The sequence below is a fragment of a genome, unplaced genomic scaffold (assembly GCF_019419815.1).
Source record: "Pyrus x bretschneideri cultivar Hongxiangsu unplaced genomic scaffold, Pyrus_bretschneideri_v1 Contig2, whole genome shotgun sequence".
NCBI lineage: Eukaryota > Viridiplantae > Streptophyta > Magnoliopsida > Rosales > Rosaceae > Pyrus > Pyrus x bretschneideri.
Window position 1 is genome coordinate 5,739,546 of NW_025999501.1, and position 24,944 is coordinate 5,764,489.

The window sequence follows — 24,944 nt, forward strand, 5'->3', positions numbered from 1 at the left end:
TGTGAATGAGTTAATAGTGAAAGTCCAAGAGGTATGAAGACCGATCAATATGGATTTACTTTAGCAAACTTCAATCGATTGGGATTTAAAGATGATCCTTTCATATTAGCTTCACAAGCATTTTATGTGGAGGACACAATTGAAAAGATTGGCATGTTGTTGTTCGAAAGCAGCCGAGAGATTTGTTTGATATATTGGAGGATAATGATGCACTTGATGATTATGCCATACTTGATTTGGATGATCGTGTACTTGACAATGAAAATTTGCATACAAGGGTTGGCGTGGAAGAGGCTCCTTTTCACGAAGTATTACCATTGCCTACCTAGTTCCTTGATTTTGTCAATGCCAACGATGACCTAACAGAAGATGAAATGGAATAGTTTTATTATTTACTTTATGCTTTTTAAGTATTAATTAGACTATATTTCAATTTGTGTGGTGACTTTTATTTAAAATATTTTAGTTTGTGTGGTAAAATTTAAAATGTTATTTAAAAACACATGGTTTAATTTTATTTTTTTTCTTTTTACTCATGGCCCTATCGGATATAACCGACACGAACAGAACAAAATTTTGGGAGGGATATTTCCTGCGATTTTGATTCAAAAAAATTAAAGGTGCACAAAAACAGACGGAGGAAAATTTTGTGGATGTTTTTGAATATTTTTGTCGGTTATAACCAACACAAACCTGACATGCATATTAAATAGGCGAGCACTTTTCAGTCAGGTTGTCAGATATAACCGACACCATTTACTTTATTGTCGGTCATAACTGACACTATTCTGACATCTACAAATGCATCGTTCTGACATACATAAATGCACTGTACTGACGGAAACATAAAAGCCCTATCGGATTTTAATTTCCTGGCGGATATAACCAACAACATTTATTACCCTTGATGAGTATATTTTATATTATATATTTAAACCTATTCTTAGTATATTTTGGTTAATAATTTGGAAGAATTTTGATACTTTGAATTATATTTCCAATATAGGATTTTTGACTTCCTCTGGAGCAAAACATGGTCAAATGGACGAATTTTGGAGTAATTCTAATTGGAGGACGTTCGTGAGTCACTTAGCTTGATCCTTTCAAAATATCAGTTTTTTCTACCAAGCGATGATTTTCTGGCAATAAAATAAAGGAGCCATGCGCAGTGCTGGAATAGTGACGTGTTGGGCTTAAATTGCATTTTTGGAGCCCAAGATGATCTCGGATGGGTTTGTGGCCTTCTGGAGATGTGTTTAGAATGTTCTTATCTTTAAAACAAGCTATTTTGGGCCGGATTTGAAGGAGATTTGAGGCTAAAACGTGGCTGAACAGTTTTTGTGCAGTTTTTCCTAGGTTAATTAGGAATTTATTTTCTATTTTATGTTATTATTATTTAGTTTCTTAGTGGGAATAAAATACTTGAGGGTTAGGGTTTGTGTGTTGGCTTTTAAGGGAGATATTAAAAGGCTTGGCCGTTGGGAATTTTGGGGGAGGCTTTTCTTTTATGCTATCTTGGGAGACAGAGAATTTGGCTAGGGTTCTTGGAGATTTTCTACTTTAAGGTATTTTCATTCCGTTTATTCTTAATAATATTTCCTATGATTTCAATTATGAATATGCGTAACTAATTCCGTTTGCTAGGGTGAAGCCGTAAGCCTTAGCATGAATATGTGATTTTTATTTAATTGCTTATGATTGATTGCATGCATACTTTGAATTATTGATCACCGTGATTAAAACTATCTAATTGTCTTAATGCCTGATCACCATTAGGATCTTTAGAAAAGTAATTTGATGCAATTTTGGTCGGAAGGTTCCCTGAAATTGATGCTGGCTTCTTGTGATTAATAATTGTAATTTCACTTAAGATGAACACCACATCTTAAGGGTTGCATGGTTTTTCAAAGAGTTTTCATAAAGCATAATGAGTCTCTCATGTTCAGATTTGATCTGAACGTCCGGACGGGTTGCATGTTAGATATACGTTCTATGTTGGAGGTTCCAAGTAGAATATAAATTAGGAAAACCTAACCTTCAAAGTGGCATGTATAGATCATAATTAATTGGTACAAATACATAGGATTGCTAGGTGATGGTGGAACCCTAGTGTTTTCTTAATTTGATTTTTCCAAAATAGTTTTCTTTTCCCTTCATCTTTAATATTGCAAATTAGTTTATTTTTATTAATTAAATTCGTTTTAATTTAAGTAGGTTATAAAACCAATCATCTCAACTTTCTGCTTTACAATAATTAATTGGAATTAGGTTTGTTTTGAATTATTTAATAATCCCTGTGGAGAACGACCTTGCGAGAACCGTTTATACTACAACAACCTTGTCATTCTTGCAAGTAATATAGGAGTTTTTAACCCGTTTGTGTGTGTGGTAAAATTTCTATCAACCCTCAACTCCTTCCCATTTTTACTTCAACCGTTCCTCTTCTCTTTCCCATTTTCACGTCAGCCGTTCTTCTCCTTCCCATTTTCACTCCTTCCCATTCTCACTTCCAGCCATTTTTACTCCTCTTCTCCTTCCCATTTTCACTTCTTCCCATTTTTACTCCTCTTCCCTTTTCTATGGAGGAACAAAATGAACGTAGGACCTGCGGAGCTGCTATTCCAAAATGGAAAGGGAGACAAATTTGTCTATTTGATTTGACAGGAAAATATGTTAGTGAAAATGCCGCTGAATTTTTTAAATTGATAGCCTCAAAGGTTAAGGATCCAAGACATATTCCATTGAAGAGGGATTGGCGCTTGGTTCCTGAAAATGATAAGGAAGTTTTGTGGGAAAGAATTCAAGACTATATTTCGGATCTGTACTAACATGTTTGTTTTTATGAATATAGGGGAATATCATTTTTCTTGATGAAGACCGTGACAGAATACCATTGATTTGTAACATGACTCTCCATGTTGCAAATCATGCATACAAGGAATACCGTAATGGTTTAAAAACGGAGTATTACACCAAAAGAAAAGAGCATGAGTGCTCAGAACCTCCCCCTAGTGTGGATGGTAGTCAGTGGATCGATATGTTAGCGTATTGGGATAATCCTAAAACAAAGGTAAAAAATTAATGATTTGATATTTGGTATTGAAATATGTTTGTCCTATAAGGTTTTCTTACTTTTCAGGAGGTGGCAAAGAAAAACAGTATAATCGGGAGTTAAAAACGATGAACCATACAACTGGTTCAAAAATGTTTGCTCAGGTTCGCGAGGAACTTGTATGTGTTGCTAATTTGTAATATATGTAGTGCTTTTTATTTTTGTATTTATAATTTGGGGTTAATATGTATTTGTTGTTCTCTTTTAACATATTTAAAGAAGAACAAGCATGGGAAGGAGCTGGATCCCATCTTTTTTTTTTTCGAGCTACCCATACCCGGAAAGATGACTCTTGGATTAATGAATCGTCACAACAGAGATGGGTAAATGATTTATAACTCTATTCAGATTATGACTATTTGTATTTAATTCTTATTTATCTTTCTATTTGGATTGATGAATCTGTGTTCTAACACATTATTTAAACAATAATATTGCATTTATTAGAACACATTATTTAAACACATATTTTGTGTTTTTATGAACCTTGTTTATCTTTCTGTTTGGATTGATGAATCCGTTTTTATGAATCTTATTTATTTTTCTATATTTCAACTCTTAATAATCTTTTATTATTTTGTTTAAATATTATATTGCAAGACATCTATGGAGAGTCAAATTCAGTCAATTGTTGAGTATGGAGAAGAAGACACATCTGAGGTTAAAACACAGATTTATGTTGAGCAGATGGGTTCTGAGACTAGAAATAGGGTTTGAGGTTATGGTCATGGGGTGATATCAGAGATGGTGTCATATGCAAGCTCTTCAGGTGATAGGTCTTCCAAGAAATCAACAGGGGTGCATTGGCCAAGATGATAGCCGAGAACAACGAATTGAGGATGAGGGAGAAAGAAGCCTCTAGAAAGTTGGCAACGGTAATGGTTAAGCTTGAGAAATCAAAGACCTCGCAACAATAGGTAAACCAGCAGCAACAGGTGATGAACTAGCATATTATGATGCAGCAATAGCAAATATTGATGTTGCTTATTCCACAACATCTGCAGCGGCCACCACTCAGCTCTTAGGCATCACAGCATTCAGCCCCCAGTCAGCCATCTGTGCCTGCATATCCCATGCATCATTTGCCTTTTCAGCCGCAGTATCCAATGCCAACATATCGACCTCAGATGGCTTCTCCCGGTGACTCACATATTTCTGCAAGTGTTTTCAATGGTGGATTATCCTCGGGTTTGTTTTTTTCAGATTACTGTCGGGTAGTTTTGATGGGGATGTGATGAGGTATTTGGGAGCACATGGAGGATTGGCAGAAGGCTTTGGATCACAGGGAGGATCGACATAAGGCTTTAAAGCACAGGGAGGTTCGGTAGAAGGCTTGGGTTTTATTTAATAGTTTGTTGGTTTTCTTTATAGATATGTCTGGCACTTTATCTACTTCAAACAAATGTTTTTTCTCTAGTTATGTATTATGGCGGATTCAGATGACAGTATTGTATGTTAATTTATATTTAACGTCTACTTTATGTGTTATGGTGGATTCAAAACACATTATTGTAGGTTAATTTATATTTAACGTCTACTTTATGTGTTATAGGGGATTCAAAAGACATCATTCTAGGTTAATTTATATTTCAATGCATATTATGTTTGTTACGAGCTTTGTTTATTTTATTCACTCATTAAATTTTTTTTAGTCATTTTGTAAAATTAAAAAAACAAACAGAAAGTTTCGTATATTTTTTTAATTATTGATATTTTTCTGTCGGTTGTGACCGATGAAAAATAGTAGATTTTTTTTTTAAATTTTTCTGTCGGTTAGGACTGACAGGAAGATGATGTGAATCCAACGGTATTTTTAATTTCCTTGCGGTCACAACATTAATTGATAATATCCAACAATAGTTTAGTATTTATTGTTGCATATATCCGACACAAGTTCTGTCGGTTTTAGGGCCTTAACCGATAGAAAATATATTTCTTGACGTTGGCAATTCTGTCGCTTAGTATATCCGCCACTGCATCCATTTTCTGTCGGATTTCGCTTAATATCCGACAGTAATATATGTTTTTTGTCGGTTATCATAGTGACACTAATAAATGGTTTCGTAGTAGTGCTTGAATCAAAATCCTCAAATTCCCGAAGCAGATCAAGCGATTTCAGGCTTTTCTTCGCCTGATTTCAAGCCCTTCTTCACCGGATTCGCAATTTCAAGATCTTCTCCCCCAACCCCTCTTTGAAAAAAATTTCCAGATCGAGATTGGCGGATCAATCGACTCCGACAACAAGATCCACATCCTTATCGTGCGCAACATAGGGTACGAGGATGGCTTCACGTGGGTCTCCTAATATGTCAAGTTTGATCAAATTGATAGATTAATGGAAGAGGAATGGCTTCAGGTGGCTACGGGGGGATGGCTTCAGGTGGGATTTTGAAGCAGCCCAGTTTGATATGATAATGTAAATTATTGAATTGCTTAAGGTTAATATGGGTATCTGAAAGTTTCACTAAAGCCTCAGCACCTTTTGGTAAAGAGGTTTGCGTAGAAGCGCAAAAGCTAGTTTTTTAAAGTTAGGAATTGCTGCTTTGGCTTTTTGGCCTTTTTTTCATATTAAACTGTTAAGAAAGGAATCTTAGATTGATTTGTCAAATATTATGGATTGATATTTAATTACCTATTAAGTTATCAGTTAGCCTTATTTGTGGGGAATAGAATAGGAAACAAGTCATGTAAGACTTTGTATAAAGCTGTAAATCTCGTTGATGTCAATATACAAAAATTCATTCCTATACTTTATGCTTCTTATGATGGTACCAGAGTGAACGATATTTGGGAAAATAAAAGGCAAAACAACAAACATAAACCCTAGCAGACATTGCTATGGGCGATATATCAGAAAAGTCAACCTTTTCAGGCATGGCTTCGCATCAAAAGTGGGAAAATCCCAATCACCCACTTTTCCTCCATCACTTAGACCAACCTGGTGCAATACTTGTGCTGCAGTCTCTCGTGGAGGATAACTATGGTACATGGGTTCAATCCATGACCATGGCTTTGACAGTAAAGAATAAATTAGGGTTTGTTGATGGAACGGTCAAGAAACCTCATGAAGAACAATTTGAAGAATTACAACAATGGAATCGATGCAACAACTTGGTAAAAACGTGGTTGCTCGGATCCATGTCCAAAGAAATTTCTGGGAGCGTCATACACTACAAGGATGCACGACATATGTGGCTCGACCTGCAAGAAAGGTTTTCCCATGTGAATATTGTCCAACTGTTTCACATCGAAAACGAGATTCACGACTGCGTACAAGGTACTATGATCGTGAGCACATACTTCACCAAACTAAAAAGCCTTTGGGACGAACGAGATGCGTTGTGTTCTATCCCAACATGTGGCTGTGACACAAAGAAGGAGATCACCTCCTACATTGAAACCCAGAAGACGATGAAGTTTCTTATGGGTTTGAACGAGTCTTACCCTACCGTTCGTAGCAACACTCTCCTTCTCGAGCCTTTGCCTACTGTTAACAAGGCTTACTCACTTGTTCTTCGTCATGAACGGCAAGTCGAAGTCTCAAGTGGACGGAGTACTGCCCAACCAGAAGCTGCTGTATTCACTGTCAAAGGTGGAAACCGAGAATCTAAAACTGAGGATGGTGGTTTGCGATGTGACAAGTGCAATAAGACGAACCACAACACAAAGAACTGTCGCGCACATATCAAATGTACTTTCTATGGTTGGAAGGGTCATTCGTACGAGTATTTCCGCAAAAGAAAAGCAGTCATAGACAGCGAACCAAGCCGTTCTGCCAAAGGAAATCAAGTTGCCGTGACCAACAAGGAGATCTCCAACTTCCCGTTCTCTTCAGAAGATTGCAAGCAGATCCTTACAATGTTGCATCAAAACAAATCTTCTTTTGCTAATCATGTTGGTAATTCTTCCAGCCACGATGATCTCTCAGGTAAAGCTTTTTCATTCATGCGTCATGGCAAGCACAATGTTTGGATCCTGGATAGTGGTACCACAGATCACATAGTTTGTAGCCCCGAGTCCCTTACATCCTCTAGGCCTGTTCAAAACCACACTGTTGCATTACCCAATGGATCCCTTGCCACGGTCACTCATGTTGGCCAGGTCATTTTTTCTCCTAATTTTATCCTTGACAATGTTCTTTGTGTCCCAATCTTTACGTTAAATTTAATATCCATTAGTCAATTGGCTTATGATTCATTTACTATTACCCTTTTTCTTAAACCATTTTTGTGTCATCCAGGACCTACGATCGGGGAAGATGATTGGGACGGGAATTGAACGGGAGGGACTCTACTATCTCGACTCACCGAAGAAAGGAACATGCAATGCCATCCAAACCATCTCTCCCAACCTTTGGCACCAACGCCTCGGCCATCCGTCACCTAAAGTTACCATGTTGTTTTCCTTTTTCTCCAATAAAACCTGTAATCTTACTCAATGTTTAATTTGCCCTTTGGCTAAACAAACAAGGTTGCCTTTCCCTTTAAGTTCCATGTCTACTACTTCTTGTTTTGAATTAATTTATGTTTACATTTGGGGTGGTTATCAAGTACCTTCTCTTTCTGGTGCAAAGTACTTTCTTACCATTGTTGATGATCATACTAGGTGCACATGGATCTATTTGATGAAACATAAATCTGATACAAAGGACTTTCTCACTCGATTCATTCATATGGTTGCCACACAATTTAACACTCAAGTTAAAATGGTTCGCAGTGATAATGGTCCCAAGTTTAAACTTGATACATTTTATGCATCCCAAGGAATTCTTCATCAAACTAGTTGTGTCCACACACCCCAGCAAAATGGTGTTGCTGAACGCAAGCACCGTCATTTGCTTAATGTTGCTCGTGCACTCCTTTTTCAAGCTCATTTACCTAAAAGATTTTGGGGGGACGCTATCCTCACTTCCGCATATCTCATTAATCGCACACCCACTCCCATTCTTCATGGGCAAACTCCATATGAAAAGCTGTTTCACAAACCACCCACTTACACTCACCTTAAAGTCTTTGGATGTCTTTGTTTTGCATCCACTCATGCACACAAACCCTCCAAATTTGATCCCCGTGCCCGTCGTTGCATTTTTCTAGGGTATCCTTATGGTACAAAAGGCTATAAACTTTTTGATCTTCAACTTCAAAAGGTTTTTATCTCCCGGGATGTGATTTTCTTTGAAGATAACTTTCCTTATTCTCATTTAGAAATCTCAACTGCACCTACAACCTCCCCTCTAACACCACATTCCGCACCCTTGCTTTCTTTTGACATGGACCCTCCCTTTAAACCACCTCACCCCTATACTGACATCGCTTCTGATGATACTTCTACATCAACCCCATCACCACCTTCCCCTCGGCCTCTTCCTTTAGCTGATGCCACGACCACATCCACCCCTACACCCTCCCCTCCCTCCTCATCTGCTCCCACGACCACACACACCCCACTCCCACCCCCACCCCGCAAAAGTACCCGCCCCACCAAACCTTCTTCCTTTTTGCAGGACTTTCATGTCGAGGCGTCTCTCCTATCCCGGCCGGTTCCCACATCTTCCACGAACGTGGTTAGGTCGTCGTCAGGTAAACCCCATCCACTTTCTTCTTACTTATCCTATACTTGTCTCTCACCCTTCTATAAAGCCTTTATTGCTCATCTCACCCTTCATAAGGAACCTACTAGCTATTCCCAGGCTGTCCAGGATCCCCATTGGCGTGCTGCCATGCAAAATGAACTTGCAGCCCTTCATGCCAATCATACATGGACGCTCGTGCCTTTTCCTCCTTGCAAACGCCCTATTGGCTGCAAATGGGTCTACAAAGTGAAGCTCAAACCCAATGGCACCATCGAACGGTACAAAGCCCGTCTTGTTGCCAAAGGATACAATCAAGTCGAAGGAGTTGATTACCGTGACACGTTTGCTCCTGTGGCTAAATTAACTACTGTTCGCGTTCTCCTAAGTGTTGCAGCCTTGCAAGGTTGGCACCTTCACCAGCTCGATGTGAACAATGCCTTTTTACATGGTGACTTGGAAGAGGACGTTTACATGTCTTTGCCACCTGGTTTTGGATGCAAGGGGGAGACTCGAGTATGCAAATTGCATAAGTCTCTCTACGGTTTAAAGCAAGCTTCGAGGCAATGGTTCATCAAATTATCCAATGCTCTCAAGGCTGCTGGGTTTCAACAATCTTTGTCCGATTACTCATTGTTCACCAGAAGTCATCGAGGTACATTCATTGCTTTACTGTTGACGATGTTATACTGGCAGGGAATGACTTATGTGAGATTACAAGAAACCAAACAACTTCTCTCTCACCGTTTTAAACTAAAAGACTTGGGGGTACTCAAGTATTTCTTAGGGATAGAAGTTGCAAGATCGAAGCATGGAATCACTCTATGTCAACGTAAATATGCACTGGAGATACTGGATGATGTTGGTTTTCTAGGAGTGAAACCTTCCAGGTTTCCTTTAGACCAAAACTTGGCTCTCACACAACTGGAAGGAAAATTGTTGGATGATACCTCTTCATATAGAAGACTTGTGGGTAGATTGATATATTTGACCATCACAAGACCCGTCTTTCATATTGCCGTACATGTAGATATAATCAAGCAGCTATACATATTGCCTCAAATCCCGTCTTTCATGAACGAACAAAGCACATATAGATTGATTGTCAACTAGTGCGAGAGAAGATTCAAAAGGGAATGATACGCACGTCATACATACGAACGGGTGATCAGCTAGCTGACATATTCACCAAACCATTAAGCTCGACACAATTTGAAACCTTACTCAACAAGTTAGGTGTCATTAACATACACTCCAACTTGAGGGGGAGTGTTAAGAAAGGAATCTTAGATTGATTTGTCAAATATTATGGATTGATATTTAATTACCTATTAAGTTATCAGTTAGCCTTATTTGTAGGGAATAGAATAGGAAACAAGTCATGTAAGACTTTGTATAAAGCTGTAAATCTCGTTGATGTCAATATACAGAAATTCATTCCTATACTTTATGCTTCTTATGATAAACTGTGAAAAAAAGCTGATTCTAAGAGGTTACCAAACACTAAAAATGTTTCAGCTTTTTTTTATATCTGTTTTTTTTTTTAAATCATAGCAGTACCAAACTGGTACTTAGCCTATTCTCTTATCTAATTAATGTAAATAATATCGTTTGTTCAAAAAAATAAAATAAAAAAATAAATAAAAGGAACCATATCAAAAATAAGATTAATTAACGGATGTCCATGCCCAAAAGAAAAAGAAAAAACTTACGAAATTTGAATAGGTGGCGGTTATTTGGCTGCTATCAACTTTGAAATGATATAGAGCAAAAAAACAGTTGTTTTTCTGTAGGACGATATGAAGAAGATCTTGGGGGAAGAAAGAGATATGAATACCCAGATTTGAAAATAGTATTTGCCTATAATATTCACATGTATTTGAAATAAGATTAAAAATTTGCAGTCTAATCCAAATAGATAAATAAGGATTACTGAAAGACGAAAAAAAGGGTAAATTACATTTTACCCCTTCAGGTTTGGGGTCAATTTCAATTGCTTACAACATCTTTAAAACATTCAATTTCATAAATTTACTTATCATTTTATTTCAATTTCATACATCCGTTAGAAAATCTGTTAAGTAAATTGTTAAGTGATGACATGGCAAATATGAGATCCACATTTGTGCTGATGTGGCTGTCACATTTGTGTCATGTGGCAAAAAAATATTTTTTTATGCGTTTAAAATATAACAATATTTACCCTATTTATAAAAATAAATAATAAAAAAAAAAAACGAAACAAACCCAGAAACCCCCAGACCCCAAGGAACTCGACCCACTACCACCCTAGCCCAACCGGAAAAAAAAAAATCACACTCTCTTCTTCCCGCCCTAAATCCACCACCATGAACTCTAGCCTAGCTCTCTCAGAGACCCACCTTGGGGTTTTCGCAATCGTCCCGTTGGTTCTGCACCGTCAAGATGGTCGTCTTCCTTGATGAGAAGAAGAAGAGTTTCACTTTCGAAAAATCCGAGCAGGCTTTCAATGCCGCCAAGGTACAATTACGATTTTACCTAATTTGTGCTTTATTGTAATAGTTGTTGTGGGTTTCGAGCAAGTGGTTTATGGAGTTGTAGTGAACCGTTGGAGTATGAGGAAGTTTGGATTGGTTTGAAATGGTTGGATTTTTGATGATTTGGAGATGTCGGTTTGTCTTAAAAATACAAAAATTTAGAGGATTTGAGATTGCACATGAATGTGCTGAAAGCTTTAATCTTGATGATGTTTTAAAAAGCTATGGAATTTAAGTTTGGACTGTTCAATTCGAGCTGTTTGAGGTTCTGAAGTCAAATTTATTAGTTATCAGAAAGGCGATCGGTACACTAATGCTCATGTTGAATAGATAATTATATTTGGTTTTCGCACCTCTATTCTAGTTGTCGGAGAGCTCGGCTCGAGCTCATGGTGGTGGATTTAGGGTGGGAAGAAGAGAGGGTGAATTTTTTTCCAGTTGGGCTAGGGTGGTGGTGGGTCGAGTTCCTTGGGGTCGGGGGGAGGGGGGTGGTTGAATAGGGAGGAATGGGTCTGGGGAGAGAGAAGGTATAGGAGGTGAGAAGGGTTGGAGAAGTGGGTCGGGGGGTTTCTGGGTTTGTTTGGTTTTTTCTTTTTTTATTTTATTTTTTTAAATAGGGTGAATATTATTATATTTTAAATGTATAAATAAATATTTTTTTTTGCCACGTGACATAAATGTGGCAACCATGTCAGCACAAATGTGGATACCATATTTGCTATGTCATCACTTAACGGTTTACTAAACAGATTTTCTAATGGATGTATGAAATTGAAATGTTTTAAAGATGTTGTAAAGAATTGAAATCGACTTCAAACCCGAGGGAGTAAAATGTAATTTACCCAAAAAAAAAGTATGATGTGAAATTAAATAAATTGTACAAAATATGACGTCTACAAAGTTAAAAGACTTGATAAAAACCGAAAATTAATAAGGTGTTAGTAAAAAAATAATTGTGATTAAGGGCCCAATCGTAATCTTATTTATTTCCTTTAAAAATATATGTTAGCTCTTATAATTATCTAGTTTAAGTTTGATTGTGTAAATCCTAGATTAGATATGATTCTAGTTATTCTTTTGTATTCCTTGGGGATGAAGGATTTCTTCTCGCTCGCTCTTATTACCATAAATAAGGCACTACGTAGGGGGAATAAGACACGCATTCCTCTACACAATTCTACAAACACATTTCTCTCAATTCTCTCTTTGCCCCCGACCCCTTCCCTCTGTCAAATAAAATAGGTTACAACACGTTATCATCATGCTCTTACCGCTGTGCCTAGGAATCTAACGTGGAAGCTTTCTGTATCAAACCAGTTCATCCATATCATCACGCAATCAGGTTCTTCCAGAACAACGGTTTTTATCTCGATATTTTTGCAGCCCTGATAGCATGAACATTCACCATAATACATGACCCAACTTTACGTTTTTCGAATTTTAGATTCTACATAAATTGTGTATGCATTATATCCACAATTGTTGAATTATGTGAATTTGATATTGCCTTGAATTGCATTAAATATATGCTCATGCATTAAATTATTTGAATATATATATATATGTATGTATGTATGTATACACACACATTGAATCAATTGAAAAAAAAAATTAGAACATGTTTCATCTAGGGTTCTTCGAACCTAGGACCTGAGCCAACACCATGGAGCATGATGCTTCACCCCCGTGAGTAAACCAAAACGACGCCGTCCCTAGCATCGTCCCAAAACCCAGAAAACCCCCACTCGCTGTCACGAGTCACGGCTTCGTCGTCTTTATTTTATTATTATTATTATTATTTTCTAAGCGACCAAGACCTGTAATCGTGTTCTTGGGCCTTGTTCATCGTCTTGAACGATGATTGAATGGAATTCTAGAAGAATTCCTTCAAAATTTTTTTCAAAACTTTGGTTCCATATCCCTCGATCGAGAAACCTTTTCTCCGTCATTTGGATTTGTTCCTATCGAACTCACGGACTTGCACCATGATTTTTAACCCAAAACTTAATCACTGGCAATGATGGCACCGACCTTCTTCTTCGGCAAAGCAACCCAGCACATGGTAAGGTGTTCTGGACACCAAAACCCGAAGCCCAAAATTGGGCTGGCCTTCTCGGCTTGCAGAAAAAAAAAAGTATATTTTTTTTCTTAAACGAGCTCGCATAATGCAGCACAATTCCTTGGCTCGGCCCAACAAGCGACACCAGCCCATAGCTTTGGTGTCCCCATGTCCCCATCGCACTAGATCCCAACCTATAGCTGGTGCATCGGTACACCTAGCCTGCGATGCACTCAATTGTACCCCATCGGGAGCACATATGCTGTGAAGCGGCAAATCCATGCCTATCTGTTTTGGTCCTGCAGCCCAGCCGAATCCAACCCAGCCCTCTTTTTGGGCCTGGCTGCACAGTTTCAATTTATGCAGCCTACCCGTGGGCTTTGGTCCAAGTTTTTGGGCCCCGAGGGTTAATTGCCTAATTATTTTAGGCCCAATGGGTTTTATATTTTTTTCACCCACGCTAAATTTGGCCGGAAGTCCAAATAATTAATTCAATTATAATCATAGACCTAAAGTTCTATTTGAATATTTGCTTGTTGCATATTTTCTGTATATATATTTGAGTTTGTTTGCAAGAACGCATAAACCTGAAGTTCATAATTATTTCAAAACCTGAAGTTTCTAAAGACATGCCTTGTTTGAAAACCTAAAGTTTTCCTTAAAAACATCACCTATGAAAACCTGCAGTTTTTTCATGCGAATTTAAACCAATGCATGTCTATTAGAACCTGAATGTTCTACTCCTATGGGAATGGATTGATTTTTTCTCCATTACACTAACCACATCTTGTCCATCTAATTTGTGATGGGAACATGTCGAATTTGAACAATTTTGACTTTACCGCTTTGGAGGTCTTTGGAATGAACTACCTCAAGTGAGTTCAAGTTGTGAAACTCCACCTCACTGCAAAGAATTTGCGTCCCGGCATTTAAGATGAGACGAACAACCCAATTGGCAAAGTTAAGAAAGCCATTGCCATGATCTTCATCTGAAGACATATTTGTGACGCACTGTAAACTGATTACATTGCTGAGGATGATCCACGAGCACTATGGGTTGCTTTGGCTGATCGTTTTGATCACCAAAAGGATATCTTCTTGCCTAAAGCAAGACATGACTAGCAGCATTTACGCTTCTAAGACTTTAAGTCTGTGAATGAATATAATTATGAAGTTTGTCGAATCCAATCACTTTTCAAGTTTTGTAACAAGAACTTGACCGAAGAGGTTTACGTAGAGAAGACCTATTCGACCTTCTCTACTACTAATATTGTCTTGCAGCAATAATATAGAGCTCAGAAGTTCACTAAGTTTTTAGATTTGATCTCTGTTTTACTTCTCGCTGAAAAGCAGAATCAGCTGTCGATGAAAAATCATTAAGCTCGACCTACTAGGGCAACTGATGTGCCTGAAGCATACTATAACACAAACCAACGCCCAAAACCCCAAAAGAGGCGTGGTAAGGGTGGCCAAAAGCCACTCCGTCAAGGTTAACAAAATCAAGGCCCATCTAAGGGAGGAAACAAAGCCCAGAAGCGCTCTAACCTCGTTCTCAAGGCCCCAAACTTCAAGAATAAGGGCAAAGCACCTTAAATCATGGACGTTGATATGTGTTATCATTGTGGTTCAAATGACCATTGGTCCCGTGTTTGCCGAGCTCCCCAGAAGGTTGTAGCTGAATATCATTCTCTTCGTAAGAATTTGAATCAAACTTTGTGCAAGTGGATGAACCGAAGAGTACCAAGATAGAGGTTTCTGACTTTCAAGAGGCCGTTACCCCTATGGAAGATTAGAATTTTAAACATAAACTATTTTTCTAGTTGAAATTTAGACATTGGGGCCAAATTCCACCTAGTGGCCGAATCCCCTTGTGTTTTTGGTTAAATTTTGAATAATTTTCCTTTATGTTTGGGTTATTGTTGGTGATTTTTTTTTCGGATATTAAGTTTAATTAATTACCGCCCTTGAATACTTAAAATTATTTTGAATGGATATTTGTTTTCTGATAACTTTTATGCATGCGACTGATTCAAATTAATTTCATTTTAGGTATGACTAGTGGGAAAGTTAGTTGTTTGGCAGATAGTGCAACCACGCACACCGTTTTGCATGATCACATCTATTTCACTAACTTCATACCTGAGAATGCACCTCTGACAACCCTCTCAGGCCCATCCAACCTGATCGAAAGATACGGTAAAGCACATATAATGTTGTCCAATGGTACAATTTTGACTATTGATAAGGCATTTTGTTCTCCGCGTTTCGGAAGAACATTATTGAGTTATAAGGACATTAGAGTTAGTAATTACTACACTGAAACCTATCTAGAAACCAGAGTTAAATTTCTATGCATAACTTCCAACGAATATGGTCAAAAACGTATTCTAGAGAAGATAGAGCGTATCCCAAGTGGTTTGTATACTATGACCATACGCCTCATAGAGAGCCACTATGTGGCTGGCCCTACCTCTGGGACCACTCACGAAATTACACTTTGGTATGATCGTTTGGGACACCCTGGACGAACAGCGATGCACCGTATCCTCAAATCATCACACGGGCATCCACTAATCCAAAGTTTAGGTTCGATTCAAGGAATCACATGTCAAACATGTTCTATGGGAAAGCGTATTATTAAGCCTTTTTATGACAAGATTCATTCGAATCCTCCTATTTTTCTACAAAGGATTCAGGGGGACATTTGTGGACCGATTCACCCTCTATATGGACCATTTAGATATTTTATGGTTTTGGTTGACGCTTCCGCACGTTGGTCACACGTGTGCTTATTGTCCACAAGGAACATTGCATTCTCCAAACTGTTGGCTCAGGTTATCAAAATCAGGGCTCACCACCCTGATTATCCAATCAAATCTATTCAAGATAATGATGGAAAATTCACATCTAAAACTTTTGATGACTATTGCATGTCGGTTACGGTTGAAGTTGAACATCTAGTACCCCATGTTCACACCCAGAACGGCCTAACAGAGGAATTCATTAAGCCCTTACAAATGATTGCTCAATCGTTAGTCATATGTACCAAGTTCTCGATCGCTGCTTGGGGCTATGCAATATTGCACACATCCATATTAGTCATCCTGAGGCTTGTTGCAACCCAACCATATAGCACCCTTCAGTTGGTTACCAGATACAAACCCGACATATCGCATCTGTGCGTTTTTGGTTGGGCAGCCTATATGCCGATTTTGCAACCTTTACGTACAAAAATGAGGCCTCAGTGAAGGATGAGAATGTATGTCGAATATGATTCTCTTCCGGTTATTCATTACTTAGAACCTTTGACAGGCGATCTGTTTACCACTCATTTTGCAGATTGTCACTTCTATGAGACAATCTTCTTGTCGTTGAGGGGAGATAAGAACGTCAAAGTTCCTAAAGAACGATGCAAATTATCGTGGATGACTTCCATTTTCATTTAGATCCCTGCACCGCTCAGTCTGAAACTGAAGTGCAGCGTATATTAGATCTTCAGAGCATAGCTTAGAGCTTACTAGATGCTTTCAGTGATCTAGCACGAGTGACAAGATCAAATATTCCAGCTGCGAATGTGCCTGCAAAGATGGATGTACCAAATGTACGATGAACTTCCCTCTTGAAGGCCCGAGACGCCAATTTTGGTGACCTATGTACACTAGTAACTAGCCAATCATCTGCCCTAACACAAAGGCATGGTAGACCTCTTGGTTCAAAGGATTCATATCCTCAGAAGAGGAAACCCACGACACAAGCACCTAAAGAGCCTACTGTGAATTCGACTGTCGTATACTCATTCTATCCAACTTATAAGGAAATTCTAGATTGTGGAAGCGTCATTGAAAAGACTTCCCGAGAATCGTGATATTTTGATCTATTATGCTAGCTTAGATGATGTGTGGTGTAGAAACGAGACGATCATCAATGATGCGTTAACATACGTAGTAGCTACTAAAATCATGTTGAGCGATGACATTGAACCTCGTTCCATTGATGAATGTAGACGTAGAATTGATTAGTCAAAATGGAATCAAGCAATCCAAGTCAAACTCGATTCACTTGCGAAACGTAAGGTGTTTGGACCTGTAGCTCCTACTCCTCTACAAGTGGGTTTTCGTTCAGAAACATAATAAGAAGAACCAAATTATGCGTTACAAAACTTTTCATGTTGCATAAGGCTTTTCACAAAGCCCCGGGATTGACTATGACTAAACTTATTCACCCGTTATGGATGTGATTACTGTTCGCTACCTTATTAGTTTTGTAGTTTTCGAAAACTAAGTATACAGCTGATGGACGTAGTAACTGCGTATCTCTATGAGGATCTTGATATGAAAATTTATATGAAAGTTCTTGAAGGACTTACATTGACTGGATCAAATATTTTCAAACCCCGGAACAAGCTCTTAATTCGACTAAGGAGTTCACTCTACGGTTTGAAGCAATCCGGAAGAATGTGGTATAATTGTCTGAGTAAGTATTTGACTAGTCAAGGATATGTGAACAACGAACTATGCCCTTGTGTGTTCATTAAGAAGTCACATTTCGGTTTTACGATTGTTGCAGTATATGTAAATGACATGAACCTTATCGAAACTCCTGAGGAGCTCGCGAGAACTACCTCACACCTGAAATTGGAATTTGAGATGAAAGATTTAGAAAAGACTCGATACTGTCTCGGTCTCGAGAGGTGTTGTGCCGCTTTAATAAGGAGATCCCTATGGTCATTCGATCGTTAGATGCAAAAAGAGATCCCTTCCGTCCAAAGGAGGATGATGAAGAGATTTTGGAGCTTGAAGTTCCTTATCTAAGTTCGATAGGTGCTTTATTGTACTTAGCTCAATGCACTAAACCCGACATCTCCTTCGCTGTTAATCTTTTGGCAAGATACAACAATGCACCACCACCCTGACACTCGACTAGTGTTAAATACATTTTCCACTACATTAAGGGTATTACAGATTTGGGTTTGTTCTATCTCTATGGATCCTCGAGTGATGCCACACCCCCTTATCTCGAGTCTATTCTCGCCATGTTGGTTATGCCGATGTAGGATACTTATCTAATCCGCACAAGGCACGTTCTCAAACGGGTTATGTCTTTACTGTTAGAGGCACTGCAATCTCTTGAAGGTTAACTAAACAGACCTTAGTTGCCACGTCGTCTAACCATGCTGAAATTCTTGCTTTACATGAAGCAGCTCGAGAATGCTTTTGGTTGAGAGCAGTTATGGGCCATATTCGAAACTTCTACGATCTTTATCCCGTCGTTTATGTCCTGACGATGATCTATGAAGACAACGCAGCATGCATTGAACAGCTCAAGAAGGGTTATATCAAAAGAGACAACACCAAGCGCATTGTGCCGAAGTTTTTCTTTTCACGTTAACAACAAGAGTATCAGAAGATTGAAGTCATGCAAATCCTTTCACAAGACAATCTGGTCGACCTCTTCACCAAATCACTACCGAAGGCGACGTTTCAGAAGCTTGTTCAAGGAATTGGTATGCGTAAACTTTCTGAGTTGTAACATTGCTAGTTTTTTTTGGAATTATGTCAAACTCAGAGGGAGTATCTTGAAGTATACTTACTTGATCTTAATGTACTCATTTTCCCTACGATTGGGAGCATTTTTTCCATTGGGTTTTTGCTACTTAACTAGGTTTTAATAAGGTGCCCACCTTGGGTTGATCATATCCCTGATGATGTCCCGTAGACATTTCATTTGACTTTGCATTTCTCACACATTATTTCTTAGACTATGGATTTTGTCCCTACTTGGGTTTTTGCCATAGCCATAGGGTTTTTTGTGAGACTTACTTCCTTATGTAAGTTCCTACCTTATTTGAGAATAGCGTGTTCTCAGAATCAGTGCCGATGAGTCGACTTCCTCAACTTCTACATGAAGTCGGATCTACCTTAAGTATTTACACACTCAAGGAGGAGTGTTATAAACTTTCTAGTTTAAGTGTGATTGTGTAAATCCTAAATTAGATTTGATTATAGTTATTCTTTCTTATATAGACTTGTATTCCATGGGGATAAAGGATTTATTCTCCCTCTTATTACTATAAATTGTTAGAACTGCAGAAATCTTGAAGAAAAGATACAGAAAGCAGAAAAAAGAAGAGAGAATTAGAGAGAGAGAATCAGGCTGAGGAAGAGAGAGAGACGATTGTATTATTTCAATATGTAATTTTCACTATTTACAAAAACTGTTATATGTCGTTACAAAGCTTTCTCACTAAGCTAAGAACTAATTGCCTAACTACCTTATAACAGACTATGTAATCTCTTGACAAGTGTCATTCATTTCTGCCATAGATTTATCTGTCACTCGAATGTTGGTTTTCTTCACTTCACTACTTTTACATCCCCCCCTCAATCTTATGCTTGTAGGAGCTGAGCATGAGATTGCCATAATGCAACTGAAACAATGGTGCAAACAACCCTTTAGTCAATATGTCAGCAGATTGATCAGATGAAGAAACATGTTGAATTTGGAGATCTCTTCTTGTTACTCGTTCTCTCACAAAATGGTAATCTATTTCAATATGTTTGGACTTAGCATGAAACACTGGATTTGTGGATAGAGCGATAGCAGAAACATTGTCACAATGAATCATGGGAGGCAATTGTAATGGAATGTGAAGATCACAGAATAATTGTCTTATCTAGGTAAGCTCAATTGCAGTGATGGCAAGAGCTCTATATTCAGCTTCTGCTGAGGACCTAGAAACATTATGTTGCTTTTTCGAAGCCTATGAAATTGGATTGGAACCAAGAAACACAATGAAACTAGATGTAGACCTTCTGTCATTGGGATCTCCAGCCCAATCTGCATCACTATATGATTGTAGATAGATTGGTCCTGATTGAAATCGAATACCATACTCCAAAGTGCCTTTGAGATACCTAAGTATTCTTTTTACTGCAATAACATGTGATTCTATAAGATTGTGCATAAACTGACAAGCTTGATTAACTGAAAATGCTATATCAGGTCAAGTAAACATGAGATATTGCAATGCCCCAACAATACTTCGATACTGGTCAGGACTGTGATAAGGTCTCACATCATCTTTTAGCAATCTGTGATAGGGAAGACAAAGAGTAGCACAAGGTTTGCAATCTTGAAGATCAACTTTGTCAATTAACTCATTTGTATATTTTAATCGAGAGACAAATAAGCCATCACAAGTATATTGAATTTGTAACCCTAAGAAGTAGTTCGAAACTCCCAAATCCTTCATGTGAAATTCATTTGTGAGATTTGCAATAACATCAGAAACCAACTGAGGATCACTACTTGTGAGAATCACATCATCAACATAGAGCAATAGAACAACTGTGCCCTGTGATGTGTGTTTAACAAATAAAGAAGGATCTGCTTGAGATAGTTAAAATCCCAATCCTGGCAGAAAACTTATGAACCGTTTATTTCAAGCTCGAGAAGCTTGTTTCAGACCATATATGGATTTTTAAAGCTTGCATACATAATTGGAGGGATGACTAGAACTTTGAAAGCCTTGAGGTTGTTCCATATACACCTTTTCTTGGAGTAAACCATGCAAGAATGCATTTTTAACATCCAGTTGTCTAAGAGTCCATTTAAACTGTGCTGCCAATGCTAGAATCAATCTAATGGTTGTTGGTTTAACCATCGGACTAAACGTTTCACCATAATCAATGCCCTCCTCTTGACTGTAACCCTTTGCAACAAGCCGTGCTTTATATCTGGATATTAAACCATCTGCATTCCTTTTGTTTCTGTACACCCACTTACAGCCAACAAGATTTTTATGTGGTGGGAGAGGAACAAGAGACCATGTTTGTTGAGAATGTAGAGAAGCAATATCCTCTTGCATTGCAGACTGCCACTATGGTATTTTTGCAGCTGCTTTGAATGTTTTTGGTTCTAGTTGTGGTGAATTGATAGCCATTGATGCAGAATAAACCTTTGTTTTGACAATGCCACTCTTTGACCTCGTTTGTATTGGATGCAGATTCATATGGATGGGAAGATCAACAATTAGTTGGTCTTGTTAGAAATCAAGATCATCAGGGATAAGGAATTGTGTAAATTCATGGTGGCTAGATTCTGTGGGTGAAGAAAGTAACTGTGTAGCTGAATGATGTAGTAAAGGTGTTTGAATAGATTATGAAGCATTACATGATTGTGTTTCCAAGAACTTTGAGGTTGTAGATGTAATCAAGGAATCTGTGGCACTAGATGAAATTGGACTCAAGGACTTTGAAGCTCTAGATGAAGATGAATGCAGATGAGATGATGGTAATGTGACTTGATTATGCAATTGAAACTGATGGTATGGATTAAAGGTAGTGATGACTCGGATGTTGGTTGGATCAACTGAGTTATAGCAAGTGGTGTAGTTGAATATGGAAATTGTGTTTCATCAAAAAGAACATTTCTAGAAATATAAACCTTGTTTGTGATCCCATCTAGATAGAGAAAACCTTTGTAGTTGGCTGCATATCCCAAAAATGTACAAGTTGTTGTTTTGGGTTGTAATTTTGAGCTGTTATAAGGTTTTAATGAAGGATAACAGGCACATCCAAATACTTTGAGATGTGTAAGAGTTGGAGGTTTACCAATTAACAACTTGTAAGAAGATTGTATTTTTAAAGAAATACAAGGTATTCTGTTTATCAAATAAACGACTGTTGAACAAGCAAAAAAACCAGAACTTGGATGGAAGTGTAGCTGTTTGCAATAATGTGATGGCAGTTTCCAAAATGTGCGTGTGTTTCCTTTCTGCCAATCCATTTTGCTCTGGAGTGTATGGGCAAGATTTTTTTTATGCAAAATGCCTTTGGATGCTAGAAAGTGTTGAAATTGATGACTGGTATATTCAAGGTTTTAATATGGGCAGAAAATTGGGTACTTAAGAATGCATGAAACTTAACAAATATTTGGAATACTTTTGCTTTATTTCTCAATAGAAAAATCCATGTGTATCGAGCACATTCATCAATAAAACTAGCATAGTACTTATACCCTTCAAAAGACAACACAAGGGCAGGTCCCAATACATCACTATGAATCACCTCTAATGGGGTTACAGACTTATTTGCAGGAAAAGAAAAAGGCAATTTTGTAAATTTGCCTTTTAAACAAGGAGTACAAATGGTTTGACAAGTATCTGTGAATGCACAAGCTTTGGTGTGTTGCAACACTGTAGAAGTGACTGTATTTGAGGGATGCCCTAATCGTTGATGCCATAAGCTTGTAGTAACTGGTTTGGCTAGATAACGTGCATATAATGTGGATGATGCAGGTAGTGTCTTCTGTGGAGATTTAAACGCAATGGGGTAATAGCCAGCTTTACACAGTCCCTTGAGTAAGATTTTCCTTGTGATTTTGTCCTGAACCAAAAGGAAATATCATCACATATGAATCTACATTTGTTATCCTTGCACAGTTGATATATGGATAATAAGTGTTGTGATAGTTTAGGAACATGCAACACATTTTTCAATGTAAAGGTATAACCAGGAGCTTGCAGTATAGATGTACCAATATTAGAAATTGTCAAACTTGCACCACTCGCAGTGGTTATTGTATCTATGCCTTGATATTGAGTAGCCAAATCAAGATTTGCAAGCTCTGAAGTCATATGAGATGTGGCATCAGTATCCGCAACCAAGAACTGTTCATGTGGTGCATAAGGATTGTGACTTGCTTGCATCGCAGTGAGATTAACTGAGGGTGCTCTTCCTTGGTATGCAAAGTTGTTTCTGTAATAGCACTGAGTAGCAGAGTGCCCAAACTTCCAACAGATTTGACATTGAATAGCTGCTCCATGTCCAGCAGTTGGTATATTATGCCTTTGAAAACAATTTGCAGCCATATGACCTTTTTTGTTGCAGATTTGACAAGTAGGAATCTCATCTGGATGATCAGGGCAGGTGTGTTGAAAAACTTTTGGAGCTGCAAGAATTCCAAGACTAGAATTGTATGCTGGAGAGTGAAATCTGGGACCATTGTTATACTGAAACCTACTTCTTCCTTTTCCTCTATAGTTTGTCCCTTTGTATCCCCAAAAGAAAATGAATTGCAATAATTGCCATTAAAATTTCCAGAGCCATATTGAGAAGATGACCCTTGTCTAGAGTTATATCCATTAGAAGTAGATCATCCATTGCGACTGTAGCCTTAGCTCAAAGACCCTATGTCAAATCCCTGAGACTGAGATGAACCGTGATCAAGACTAAGAGCTTTTCCTTTTTCAAACTGAGTGCTTGCAACCATTGCAGTTCCAAAAGACACAAAAGACTCACAAGACTGTCCAATTATAACTTGTTCAGCAAGAATCTGTGATCGAAATTCTTTCAAGGAAATCCCAGTTTCTTTTCCTCTAATAACACATTGAAATGTATTATAATCAGCAGACAACCCTTTTAGAGCAAGGATGATTATATCATCATCGTCAAATAGAACACCGGCTGTAGCAAGATGGTCTGTAGCATCTTTGATTTTTTGTAGATAGACAGATATTGAATCAGACCTTTTTTGTATGTTCTAAAGCTCTGTCTTCATCTGAAAAATTGTAGCCTTTGTAACTGTAGAGAACCGTTCTTTGAGATTTTTCCACATTGCATGAGAACTAGAACTGCCAAGAACACAAGAAATTGCAGTAGATGACAATGTAGCTATAAGAAGCTGCATAATAGCACGATCGTGCATTTTCCAAACCTGATAGGCATCTGTTTCAACTCCTTCAAGATTTGCCTCATCAAGAAACCGTGGACGACATTGCTTAGATCCATTAACAAAACCAAGAATTCCATGACTGTCTAGCAGAAGATTGATCTAAAAACTCCATACAAGACAGTTTGAGTCATCCAATTTGACTGTAACAGAAGATGACACAGTAGAGATGAGACTTGTGATGGGCGATTGCATAATTTGCAATTGAGCTGCGGTAACCATTGTTGTAACAGCAAGAAATTTCTTCACTTCAAACTCTTATCGAACAAGTTGGTGGGCAACTGTTTTGGAGTCGAGTATTTTAAAGAACTGGGATTTTGATGAACCCAAAAAACACACAGAATCAACAAATCAGAGGGTTGAGAGAAAGAAATATATGTATCAGATAGTATGCGGAAGCTTTAGATTCACCTATGGCGATGATACCATGTTAGAACTACAGAAATCTTGAAGAAAAGATACAGAAAACAGAAGAAAGAAGAGAGAATTAGAGAGAGAGAATCAGGTTGAGGAAGAGAGAGAGAGAAAGAGATGATTGTATTATTTCAGTATGTAATTTTCACTGTTTACAAAAACTGTTATATCTCGTTACAAAGCTTTCTCACTAAGCCAAGAACTAACTGCCTAACTACCTTATAACAGACTATGTAATCTCTTGACAAGTGTCATTCATTTCTACCATAGATTTATCTGTCACTCGGATGTTGGTTTTCTTCACTTCACTACTCTTACATAAATAAAGGCACTACGTAGGTGGGAATAACGCACACATTCCTCTACACAATTCTACAAACACATTTCTCTCTATTCTCTCTCTTTGTCGCTAGCCCACTTCCCCTTGTCAGATAAAATAGGCTACAACAAAAAGAGCAATTTTGGATTTCAATTATATATATATATATATATATATATATATATTTTTCAACTCTACGTTTTTGCTTTGTAGCAATCCTAGAA

At 37.9% G+C, this 24,944-nt stretch overlaps 1 protein-coding gene across 1 annotated transcript; it reads left to right on the forward strand.

Moving 5' to 3' along the window:
- The first annotated feature begins 5,950 nt into the window (after positions 1 to 5,950).
- LOC125476803 lies at positions 5,951 to 7,390 on the forward strand. Its single transcript, XM_048583355.1, has one exon. It carries the CDS (start codon positions 5,951 to 5,953, stop codon positions 7,388 to 7,390), a length of 1,440 nt encoding a protein of 479 aa, XP_048439312.1.
- Positions 7,391 to 24,944: the final 17,554 nt, after the last annotated feature.